The sequence below is a fragment of the Gigantopelta aegis genome, chromosome 6 (genome assembly GCF_016097555.1).
Source record: "Gigantopelta aegis isolate Gae_Host chromosome 6, Gae_host_genome, whole genome shotgun sequence".
NCBI classification, from domain to species: domain Eukaryota; kingdom Metazoa; phylum Mollusca; class Gastropoda; order Neomphalida; family Peltospiridae; genus Gigantopelta; species Gigantopelta aegis.
The window spans coordinates 84,414,538-84,428,094 of NC_054704.1; the positions used below are offsets into that span (position 1 = coordinate 84,414,538).

Below are 13,557 nucleotides of genomic sequence, written 5' to 3' on the forward strand. Positions count from 1 at the left end.
TAACCCCAGAAACAAGTTTGGTATTGGCCTGATATCACTATCTTACAGTCATGTTATAGGTTATAAAATGCACATAATATATAAACTGAATAACATATTAGGCCATTTAGGGTTATTCATAAACATACGTCAAATCTATGCATTTTTCAGAGCTGTTATATAATTATTTACGTTTATCATTTTGATTCCGCCATCTTTATAATTTTGACTTATTAAATTGCGTGCTAATTATTCAGCACTATTTTCCCAAATACATTTTTAACATAAGGTATTTACATATTTTAGTAGTGTGTCTTTTTTGTTGTGCAAGGCTATAAATAAATGCGTTATAATGCGGAATTATTAAACGTTTTAGAACAGTTATCCTTCCTAAGAGAGTTAGCTCTCTACTAGATCATATTTTCATTAATTTTTCCATTTCTGCAACTTTCGATCCATAGTCCAGTCATTAATTCTGTCTAGTTTTTCTGAAAAGTTGATACCAAGTAATGTAAACTGTTCTGCATCCCATTTTAACTTCCACCTGGTATGATGGTAAACTTCCTTTGAATATGTTTTGATTTAGTATAATTTATTTCAGAGGCCAGACACTCACGCATAACAGTCTAAAATTGACAGTGTATTTTAGAGATGCTGGGGAACCATAAAGAATAAAACGTGTATCATCTGCATATTGCGATATTAAAGGGACATTCCTGAGTTTGCTGCATTGTAAGATGTTTCCGACTAGTAAACTACTTCTACGATTAAACTTATATATTAAATATATTTTCTTATTTAGAATATCAGTGTCTGTATATTCAATGTGGTTTTGGTCGTCTTAATATTTGTAAAAAGCCCAAATTGAATTTTTTCTTCAAATAAAATGAAATTTAACCTAGTACAAATATTAGAACGATCAGAAACACGTTTAATATACAGTCACTAATATTTTTTGCAAAAAACTATATTTGATATGTAATTACAAACGCTAAAAAGTCTCTGTTAGTCGATAACATCTTAAAAATTGCAGCAAACTCAGGAATATCCCTTTATGTATTCTTCCTCATCTATAGTGATACCTTTAATATGAGGTGAATTTCTGACTATGATGCCAAGGAGTTCAACACATAAATTAAATATAGAAGGAGACAAAGGATGACCTGGAGAAATTAATCGTTTTTCCATTAACTCGGGGGTCGTCCATCTTTGAAATCATCGACTGGCGCACCAAGTTGATTGTGGGAATGTGGTGATAATAGCTTGAAACAAAAATATATTAAAACATAAAGTGGCAAAATCGATTCTAAATGAACAGATTATTGGAGTTTATTAGTTAATAAAACCATGATGATCAGCAATTGTATTAAATCGACCTTGCCAAGTAGATTATTATATAACTAACGATGAACAATATCAGCGCACTCTGTTTTATTGACATCAGTAAAGAATTGAACGATTTGATGTGCACTATTTTTGTCGTTCATTTCATCCATGTTAACTTGGTTCAAGCACGCTACCCAATGGGCTGTCTCTCCAGGACAACACTCATCGCGTGGGCGTGTACCAGGATGCGAACCCAATACCTGCCAGTCTGTTTCAGCTGTTACGTGATCCACGACTGGTAAGTCAACACAGTACTGATTTCCATACAATCTGTGACACGTCGCAGATTGACGCACACTGACGCAGATCGATGCACAATGACGCAGTTTGACGCAATCGTGAATATTCTGCGTCGAACTGCGTCTCTAGCACAGAGGGTCTGTGGTTCTAATCAGCTCAGTGTTATCTGTTGTAATTATTAGAAACACCGATGACCTTGCTGGTGTTTTTGCTAATTATTTCAGACATCCAGAGATGTTTTACTTGAAGTAATATGTATTTCACACAGTAACTACTTATCTGTGATGGTGCAGACTACAATAACATTCAGTCACTGGTTGTATTATTAAATTAAGACACAACGTGTTCGAGGTGTTTATTTAGAAATCTTTTTATTTGCTGAAAACACAGCGTGACATGCTAACTATTTGGCTATGATGAAGTGATATTGCAATAGGAGTCAGTGGCAAACCTCAGTGATTTTATGTCAACGAGATCAGAAAGGGCGTTAAGGATTGGGGATTAGAGGGTTCCTAAGTGCAGTTGCATTTATAAGCCTTTAATAAACTATCTGGAAGATCAATTTTAATGACATTTTATCTTTTCCGGAGGAACTGTTGATCGTAAAATTGGCGAAAATAATGAAACGAAAATAGACGAAGAGTACTTTGCGTCGCTTGCGTCATTTAACATGTGAAATGCAGCCCCATTTGTTTTTACTTCAGTGACAAGTGAATTCTAGTTGCATGCTTTCCTCGTGACAAGATAGCTTATCGTGATGATGATGCAACTTATTTTCATAGCCATATCCCGATTTTAAGAATAGAGTCCGGAATATGAACATCAATCGTTTGGGTGACCCGTCCATGACAACAGTTGATGTGTTAGGGTAAGAATGGAAACTTGCTGGCGTCGTATTGTCTGCTGTTATCAATCATATACCAGTTTCTACATATATAATAGCACTTACCATGACATTTGATTTCACAGTAATAGATCATGTTGTTTGTTGTGTTGGTTAGGTGCTCTTAATGCTGTGTTTGCTTTTTCTTTGTTATATTCATTTTGTTTTGTTTTAACCAAGCCGGTTTTCAAAAATAAAACGAATGATTGAATAACAATGCTCATTAGGCCTAATATATATACTACTCAAAAGAATTTAAGGGTCAAAAATTTATAACCAAATAAGTTTCAGAGTGTATTAGATTGATGATGTAAACTACACCAAAAATTTAATTTATTGTTCCATATTTACAAAAAACCATAAATCAACGTCACTGTATACAAGAAAGTCACATGACATGCTGTCAAAGTTGAAGGTTGTCAAACATGGATTTTACACATTAGAACATTCGTTTAATAGTGTGTGAATCCACCCCTGGCGCGAATACACTCGACACATCGTTGCCTCTTGCTGTTGATCAGACGTCTGAAGAACTCTTGGGGAATGGCCTGCCACTCTGCCATAAGAAGTTGACCCAGATCATGAAGGTTCGCCGGAGAGGCATGGTTATCCCGAACTCTCCTGCCTAATTCGTCCCAGGCGTCCTCTATTGGGGCCAAGTCAGGCGAATATGCTGGCCAATCCATCCTGGCGATACCTTGTTGTCTGAGAAAGTCCGTTACCACCCTGACGCGGTGGGGTCTGGCATTGTCATCCTGCAGAACTGCCCCGCCGCCAATCTGCTGAAGGCCTGGGAGAACCAACGGCCGGATAATCTCATTCAGATAGCGGATTCCATTCAGATTGCCATCCACCACATAGAGGGGGGTCCTGTGGTGGATAGAGATGCCGCCCCACACCATGACGCTGCCACCACCGAACCGGTGACGTTGTCTAACGTTAACGTTAGCGAAGCGCTCCCCAGGACGTCTGTAGACACGAACCCGACCGTCGTTGAACTGGAGACTAAACCTGGACTCATCAGTGAACATCACTCGACCCCACTGAACTCGTTGCCACCGCAGATGAAGTGTGCACCAGTGACGTCTGGCCGTTCTGTGACGTGGTAGGAGTGGTGGTCGAACAGCCTGGCGACGGCAGCGTAGATTATTGGCTCTCAGGCGATTGCGTATGGTTTGATCAGACACTCGAGTTCCAGTCGCAGTCCGCAGATTGTCACGTAATCGGCGTGCAGTGGTTGCGCGTTGACGTAGAGCCATATTGGTGATGTAGCGGTCCTCTCTATTTGTAGTGCTTCGGGGTCTTCCCGAACGTGGACGATTTCAAACAGAATTCGTTGCTTGGTACCGTTGCCACAGTCGGCCAACGACACTCTGACTGACACCAAGTCTCAGAGCAACATTTCTTTGCGTATTGCCATCCTGAAGCCAAGCAATAGCCCTTCTTCGATCTTCGACAGTCAGTTGACGTCATACCATTGTCGAATTTGGAGTGTGCACCGTACACGAACGCAAGCTCCAATTATACGGAAATTCAGCATTGGGAACATGTAATACACGTGCAAAGCGTGCAAATGAAGCGCTTTGTGAAAAAGCAAGTTATGGGCACTTAGCAGACCTTTCGCTTTCGCCCTAATTTACGTGAAAATGTAAGCATGTTTTCGCCATTAGAACTAGTCGACAGTGTCAATGACAGTGGATTTTAATTCATTTATGGGTTGCTTAGACCCACTTTCGTCAAAATGGAACAATACCATGCGTGACATTATGGTCTAGCTAATATAATTGACATTCAGAAAATAATGTCGAAAATATCGTCTGACCCTTAAATTCTTTTGAGTAGTATATATATATATAGTTAGCGGGGAACAACAGGCGAGTTATCTGTTAAAACTTTCTTTTCTGTACTTTCGCCTTTTGCCTCCATAATCGTGTTATAGTGTAAACCTTGATTGTTACAATCTGTGAACAAAATAGCTGTTTTAGGCTGGGTCAGACGTGTGATGTTTTTAAACTGTTCGCTGGCCTACTTCTACATATTATGACACTTCTCAGGTCTGCCATCCCGACAAATGCAAACTCTTTTACCGTTTTGTAGAACCTAACGTTTTACCGTCATTTGTGTTAAGTTAGCAACAGTAAAAAATTTCTATAATTTCGTGCATTTGTGTTAGCATAGCACCAGTTGTGTAATAGTTCGATTATGATTTCGTTTACTGAGAGGGAAACGATTGTTTAACTCGGCTATTTAGTTATAGTGTATTAAGTGCCAAGATGTTTGAAAGCCAGTTTATTTAGATTCTGACACAATTATTTAATTTGAAAACAATATTTTGATATTGCCATCCGGATGTCGCGTTCTAGGGTCAGGTGGTATTCCCCAGCGCTGCATTTTACGACAATTCTATTTGTTTTGCATAAAAATAATTGAAAGGGAAATCACCGTACATGATGTCTGTGCACGGAACTGACAGTCAATTAATTTGCAATCAAAAGAGCGCACTGCGGCCCACGCGGAGACCTACATGAGTCGTGCATTAGGAGCAATACAATCAATTCTGTGATGAGAATTCCTGTTATTTGATCTTTGGCCTCAGTCTGCACGAATACAGGTTTATTGGGAAAAATCTGACAGATATTATGAAAATCGGCGCTGTGCGCTTTATAGAAGCACGAGCATAGGCGTACGGGCTCCCATTGTTGTACGGGTGGGGGTGGGGGGGGGGGGGTGGGGGGGTCCCGAATTAAACGAAAATGCCCGAATCTGGATAACAAAAGTTATGCATATTAGCATTACTGCCAAACTGGTTGCAAACGAATCACTAGATATTTTTACATGAATTACAACTAATTTTTCTGGTAGAATGATGGAAATAAACTGTTAACAGGCTAACACATTTTGCCTGAATATCTCTAACTTTTTTGCCCCAATTTGAGGATTTGCTCCAGCACTACGGGGGCAGTTGCCGCCCCCCCCCCCCCCACACCGCCGCCCTGTCACGTACGCTTATGAATACGAGGTAGGCCTATATTCTAGATCTAACAAACTTTAACGACGTAGCGCAAACTTAAATTTTCGACGAAGCAACAAAGACGTCGTTAGAGTACATTCCTTTTGACAAATGATGTTACCAGTTTTAAGAGTAGTTTAAATATTAACTCTTCACTCACTGACTGATTGATTGGTTGATGAAGTCGCACGCATTGATGTATAATCTATTTTGTATTTACCTTGAAAAAATCTGGATGTTTATTGTCCGATATTTCAAATATAATATTCGTTCTGCGTTTAGTAATGAAGGTCTTAATGCTATGCTTTTAAAGTCAATTGCTCACAAGACAGTCAGATTATTTATATGTACAGTTTTACATGTTTTACAGTTTTACATGAATAATTCGCATACTGTTTAGCAAATGTATCGTCCGACATATGAGGTTACGTCTCATTTGCGGTAAATGAACTTAGACAGCGGTCACAGAGATAAACCAAATTTACCATTCAATGTTGGACGTTCACACAAAACGTGCATTAAGCTGGATACGAATTTGTTCGTTGGACAACGATTTTAAAGAAAAAAAATAATAAACAAGATTAATAATGATTTTGACCTAACTGTTACACACACATTTTAAAAAAAGGGAGAAATAACAAGATCAAGAATGATTTTGACCTAATTGTTACACATTTTTGTTAAAGAAGAAATATCTGACACAATCTTAAATCATGCACATGATGTGCCGATTCATCACAGAACATAAGAAGCCTGGGAAAGTTCGGCCCAATTGAACATAGAAGCAATGGATGCTATTAGGCAAATATTATTGATTCGGGTTCACAAATATGCATCTCAAAAGCCGGAGAAGTGTGCTTTAACATGATGACAGCAGAAAATGTTGAAATCGTTCTTTGATGAAAGTAATCGCAGATCAGCCTTGTCATTTGCACAAGGTTTTCTAGGACAAACATCTAAACACAAAACAGCGTCTCTCCAGCTAGGAAAAAAACGGAAGTCTCGATAAAGAAGATTGTTTGTTCGGTTATTGAATTGCATGAAGTTATGAAAAAGGAAAATCAAAGTAGATTACAAATTACTAAGATAGGCTCTTAACTCTACTGCCGGTCAGACACTCAGATGGAACACTCGTCTGACAAGGCATTGTGTAAATTAATGTCCAAACAGATTGATCAATAAGGAAAAATATTTGTAGGTAGATGACAAAATTAACATTTCTCTACGTGTAAAATGGATTTTGTATTACAAATTACTGTCAAATTGTTCTTTTTAATTCAATAAAATTACGTTCTTATACACTGCAGGCCCGTAGGAAGTGAAGTGGATGGGGGGGGGGGGGGGGGGGGGTTGTTGTTGTTGGGAGCACATAAGAAAATGTTTGCTCTTCTGTCCTACTGTATATAAATAAAGGTAGATATATAATTTGTCCCCTCCCCCCCCCCCCCCCACCTCTCCACACACACTAATGGTTGTCCCCTCTCTCACACTCCAGATATTGTTCCTACGAGACTGCACTGTGATATCCATGCGTGACAGGAAGGAAATGTTTTATTTAACGACGCACTCAACACATTTTATTTACGGTTATATGCCGTCAGACATGGTTAAGGACCACACAGATATTGAGAGAGGAAACCCACTGTCTCCACTTCATGGGCTACTCTTTTCGATTAGCAGCAAGGGATCTTTTATATGTACCATCCCAAAGACAGGGCAGTACATACCACGACCTTTGATATGTCAGTCGTGGTGCACTGGCTGGAACGAGAAATAGCCCAATGGGCCAACCCACGGGGATCGATCCCAGGCCGACCGCGCATCGAGCGAGCGCTTTACCACTGGGCTATACCCCCCCCCCCCTCCCCAATGCGTGAGAGAGATTATCAAGAATTCACAGACTCTGACCCACGGCACAAACTAACGACCACCGATAGTAGTGGAGCATAGTAAGTAGTTACAAATGCCTCTTAACAATGCCATAAGTAACTATAGAACACTCTCCGAAGTGGTCAGACAAAGCCCACAGCTAAAAGCTGATGGGGAATGACAGGTGTGTGGCACGGATAGCCACAAGAGACCAGCACCTGTCGCGGTCGGAGAGACAAGGACTGGGATGTGGAGATGAACAGCGAAAGAAGTTGAAAGATAGGAGGAAATGCAATGAAATTCAAAGGAGTAAAAGGGAAGGGGGCAGTGGGATTAGAAGAAAACAAATTCCGGACTCGAACGTCTAGCCTGACGCTTGCCATGAACTGTTCTGGTGTCACTTATAGTTACATCCACAGACGTTCATCTCAAAGGTTTTCATTCATTTTATAAAATAAATAATTTGTGATATAAAATCTAGTTCATAACCATTTGTTCTTAACCATTTCTGTTATTGTAACCTGTTTTTGACTAATATAGCTTTTCTAGCGACTGAAAATACATACCCAATATATTTCTTTTTTACAATATCAGTGTCTGTATATCCGATGTGTTTCTACTTCCTAATATGTGTGTTTCTGGCAGGTACAGCATTATTGGAAGCTAAAATCCAGTTTCGGCTTCTAGAAACATTAGGACTGGTAAGCAGAAACACATTGTATATTAGGAGCAAGGAATCTTTTATATGCACCATCTCACAGACTAGTTAGCACATATCATGGCCTTTGATATACCAGTCATGGTGCACTGGCTGGAACGAGAAATAACCCAATGTGTCCAACAACGGGGGTCGATCCCAGACCGACCGCGCATCAAACGAGTGTTTTACCACTGGACTATGTCTCGCCCTTCCCTCCATATATGGATGAAGTAAGGCCATTCCGTTGTTTTTATTCTAAAGCTCAATGTCGGTCCTTAACTGAAATCGTCGACCACATTTCATCAGAATATCCCGAGGGTGAATTCATGAATTGCAATACAGAGGTCTCGGCCTGGATGAAGGACATGGAACTTTTAGATACCAAGGCAAGCGTTGTGCTGCAGGTTTTCCTTCCTTTGTCAAAAGCGAAGGAAATACATTATACATTAAAGGGACAGACCCTAGTTTTTTAAACACTAAGGCATGTTTTTTCACTATTGGAGCCGTTTATGATCACTGAAATCAAACATTACCTATATTTTATTGTTTAGATTATCCATTTCCGTACAACCGAAGTGTTTCTGGTCATCCTGGTGTTTCTAATACCACAAAATGCATTTTTCATTTTTTTTAAATACGCACGTGCGTCTGAGAACCAACGGTTATGGAGTCGCGTTTTATTCTATTTTTAAAGGTATTTCAATGTCACAGACTCTTGTTTCACTCTGTTGTATCCAAATTTGTTTCAGGTTTGTAAATTAGCCAAACTTAGTGTCCATTTTTACGGATTGAAACTAGGGTCTAGGTGAAAAATGTCTTAGTGTTTAAAAACTAGGGTCTGTCCCTTTAAGTGTTTTATCGAACTGCAAAGTTTTAATATTGGATATTCAGACTCAAAAAAAAAAGGGAAAACAAGTCAACGAAGAATAAGGATACATGCAATGGTAAAACATTTATTTCCGATGTCACGTCATATGCATCTCAATTAATAATAATACCAACAATTCAGACTACTATTTTAAAATGCAATTTGTTTTATTCAAACAACTTCTACTAAACTATCGGGCATTTACTCCAATTTAGCAGACATAGGACTAGAAGATACGATTCTTCAGTTTTCGGAAATGATTGCAAAGGATACATATTCCTTGAATAAAAATACTTATATTTCATTTATGGATGTTGACATATCATGATGCGGCAAGCAGTGATGCAGCAGTCAAATCTTGTAAAGTTGGTTACAGACTGTTTCATGGAAAATTTGTACATCTCAGTGAATGAATGAATGAATGGATGTTTAATGATACCCCAGCACGAAAAATACATCGGCTATTTAAAACTATGGTAAAGGCAAACAAATAAAATTTGTACAGGTCATGTCTGGCCTTCGGAATTTAGGCTACCTTTTAGAGAGAAAGAGGTTCTATTGACTCGTATACTTTACGATACATTTTGCCGTGCCCAGTCCGTAAATGTCTCCGTTTTGAAATTCATCTACATTTTAAAATACCAGTCAATTCCATCGCATTTTACAAATTGTAAATGGTATGTGTGAAGAATGGAATTGCGAAATTGTTTGGTAAGAAGTAGACCTACTTGCAGCTTACCATAATGTTTTACACTGCCTAATAACTACAGTCAGGGCCTTTAAAATCTGTCTGTGCGGAGGTAATGGTTTATCCCAAAATATATGGACGGCAAATGGACTGAAATCTCAGAATTACCATAATTGTTGCAAACACCAAATAAAAATCATAACCGCATAATATTTTACTCTAAACCGCAAAATTATTTACTCTATAGATTTTTTAACATCTAAATACTTTACTACAAAAAAACCATTTACATTATCTTAGGGAAACGTTGACTTATGTCTTGTAATCTATATCACTGTAATGTTTATCTTTTAAAAACATGTTTGCACTAACTGTATGCTTAATTGTTTACAAGTTCCAGTTATTTATCACTAACTATGAACGAAAATGCAGCCAACAGTAGGTATAAATATGTTTCTTTATGGATGTAATGGATTCTGTCATTTCAGATACCAACTTCTTTATCTTGATATAGATAAACAAGAAGAAATATACTGTGATAATACTCGCAAACATATTTTTTATCAACATTTTAACTGTAACCCCTTTCAGTAGTGTGCAGTCTCTTAAGGCCGCGGCGTAATTTATCCAACCTCTATTGCTTTATCCGTATGACCACCGTGATAACTGACTTCAAAAATGATTATGATATTTTAGCACTGCAGCATTCTTACATTTTATTATTATTATTATTATTATTATTATTATTATATATATATATATATATATATATATATATATATATATATATATATATATATATATATATATTAAGAGTTGTCTTTTCATACTAAAAACAGTTGTTTCTAAAACCAAAGTATCTAAAATATTAACTTATTTATTTTGACTCCAAGACTACACCAAAAACCACATTTATTAAAGTCTTAATTTAATGGACAAGACAACATGTATGAATTATGAGCGTAAGGAAATTTTACCTCGTTGCTATGTCGGTCATCTTGGATGTTTGCTCACCTACAGCTTAGACAACCTTGAAACCCTCGTTAATTAATGTGCCACCCTTGGTTTAATGGAGAAAGACACTTTATTCATCCTTCTAGGTGAAATAGTTTTTGAGCTATGACCGTGGTGAATTTTCATCTGGTGGCTATGGATGGCTTAGACATAAGACAACATTGAAACGCCGTTTAATGAATGGAATAATCTTAATTTAATGGGGAAAGACCTTTTTTTATTTCTCTATGTTAAAACGTTTTGGCAGCTATTTTGAAACATGGCCATCACCGTTATGCCTTGTTTTTGAAATTTCATCTAATGACATTTTAAAGTTATATCTGTCAACTATTACTCACATCAACATTCAAACTTACGTAATTACCAAGTGCATATAGGTATGTAGGGCAAGCTGTGGATTTTGTGGAAAAAAATGTTATTGCGCAGCTTTTCGTAGAAATGTTTCCTCAAATACTACTTTTAATGGGCCATTAGGAAAACGCAGTCTGCAATCATTTTTAAAAAGAAGAAGAAAAAAGCATGCAATTTGAAACGCTAAACTTTGATCAGCTGCATCAATTGAACTACTGTCTAACGAAAAGAGGCTTGATGTCAAATGTTTGTTATTTTCCCTGGTCTGGTATAGTTCAAAGCTAAGTTCAAACTACACATATTAATCAGCTGCCTGTATTTACCTTGATACCTCTTACAATTGTGCTCCATAGAAGTCCAGAATGTGTTTGTGTATACTAACTATTGAAATAGCTAGTGAATTAGGTTTATTCTAGACAGCTGATGTTAAATGGGTCGTTATTAAATTTTAGAAATAGCCTAATTAGTGTTTGTTACAAACTCTTGACAAAATTACCCAGCTGCCGCAAGATTTAAACTGGCAGTAATTTATAAATAATTAATTAAGTCACTGACGCAAATGCGACATCTTTTTCTTGTTTGCCACAAGACGTAATCACGACTCGGTACGGAGAATTGCAAGATCGGCATCATTTCCACTGAAATTATTTCCCAAAATAGTCCGTATTCCACCTCCAGGAACCGATCGCTTTAAAAAAAATTATTAAAACAATTTAAAAATAAAATTATTGTATAAAAAGGCGAGTTTAAAAACACACACCATTTTAAAAAGTTGTCCTAATTTACCTTTAAGCACACGAAATATTTTTTCACCGACACGTAGCACATTTTAAACCATATCTATTTTACGCTTGACATTGATGTTTGAACACTTGATCGAGAGAGAGAGAGAGAGAGAGAGAGAGAGAGGGGGGGGGGGGGGGGGGGGAACCCGCTGCTGCCATAAAGGCTAATCGTATTAAAAAAAAATTACTAAGGATTTTAATATGCATTTCCCATAGACAGGACAGTACATACCACGGCCTTTGATGTATCAGTCGTGTGACACTGAAAATCACCAAATCATTGGAGGTCGATGACCTACTGCTCCTCAGACGAGTGTTTTAGCCACTGATCTACATCCCTATTTAAGGAAATTGGCTTCAAACTAATAAGTGTGTATTACAAAACCAGCCTATCTATTTAAAACGGATTATTATTTCCCGAGGCAGCGTAATGTAATCCTATTTTTGGAGCACTGACTAAAACGAGATGAAGCTACAAATGCTAGTTCCGTCAAAACAGGAATTGCTAATCCTGAAATTACTAAGTCTGAAAATTGAGCATTATCCTGATTTATATATATATATATATATATATATATATATATATGTATATATATATATAAATACAAAAATAATGGTATTGTTCGCCTCCGCATGCCTCAGATCCATAGCCTGTATACAATTGGAAGTACCACAGTCGATATTATTCTAGGAGGTTTTTTTTTATCATAAACCGCTGTACATAAAGCTCTCTATTAGAAAAAAACCTTTAAACGCCCATAAAAAGTTTGGATTTTTGTTAATTCTTCGTTTATGTGCGTGCGTCTCTCTCTCTCTCTCTCTCTCTCTCTCTCTCTCTCTCTCTCTCTCAGTCTCTCTCTCTCTCTCTCTCTCTGTGTGTGTGGTCTCACTAGGTCACTGAGTGTGTGTGGATGTGTGTAGTGTGTGTGTGTGTGTGTGTGTGTGTGTGTGTGTGTGTTTGTGTGAGTGGTACTGTGTGTGTGTGTAGGTGCAGGTGTGGGTGTGGGTGTGATGTTATGTGTGTGAGAGAGAGAGAGAGAGAGAGAGAGAGAGAGAGAGAGAGAGAGAGAGAGAGAGGTTAAGACACCGGTGCAGGCACGGCGGAGCAGGGGTGAGGGTGGGAGCTTATACCCCCCCCCCCCCCCCCCCCCAATTCTGAATCAAAATTATTAGTAGTAGTAAATCTTAAGGCAGAGATGAATTTTACCTGTAGAATGCAGGGAATTGCATTTCAGGACATCTAGTTTTCAAACTTTGCTTTGGTCCTTTGATCTCAGTCAGACCCCCAATTTCCGATCGCTTTCGCCGTGCCTGGGGTGTAGTGATTTAAAATGAGACTTACATCGAGTTGTCCTTAACACCGATTCCTCGTGTAGTTGTGGATATTATTTCTGTGAATGCATTTTATATCAAAGGCAAAGACGCCCTCTCCATCTCTCTCTCTCTCTCTCTCTCTCTCTCTCTCTCTCTCTCTCTCTCTCTCTCTCTCTCTCTCTCTCTCTCTCTCTCTCTCTCTCTCTCTCTCTCTCTCTCTCTCTCTCTCTCTCTCTCTCTCTCTCTCTCTCTCAATAATAATTTTTTTCTGCAGATAGGAGAAGGCCTAGTAAGTTTTATAACTTGTGCCTACAATCCATTTGTTCTTTTTAAAGCAATAAAATATGTTTCAATCAATACAGACTAGCATGTGGTTATAGTGAACAAAACATAAAAACAAAGCATAAAAGTAAAACTGGTAATATCAGTTTTGTTTGATACACTGGTAATATCAATTTTGTTTGATACAC

The 13,557-nt window shown here is 38.0% G+C and overlaps 1 protein-coding gene across 1 annotated transcript in view; it reads left to right on the forward strand.

Moving 5' to 3' along the window:
- The first annotated feature begins 1,682 nt into the window (after nucleotides 1-1,682).
- The window catches only part of LOC121374756 (cholecystokinin receptor type A-like), a 20,226-nt gene continuing 8,351 nt past the window's right edge, over nucleotides 1,683-13,557 (forward strand). The window contains exon 1 of the mRNA XM_041501865.1: nucleotides 1,683-1,776. Within this exon, the coding sequence (XP_041357799.1) occupies nucleotides 1,683-1,776 (94 nt within the window). The remainder of the gene's footprint in view (nucleotides 1,777-13,557) is intronic.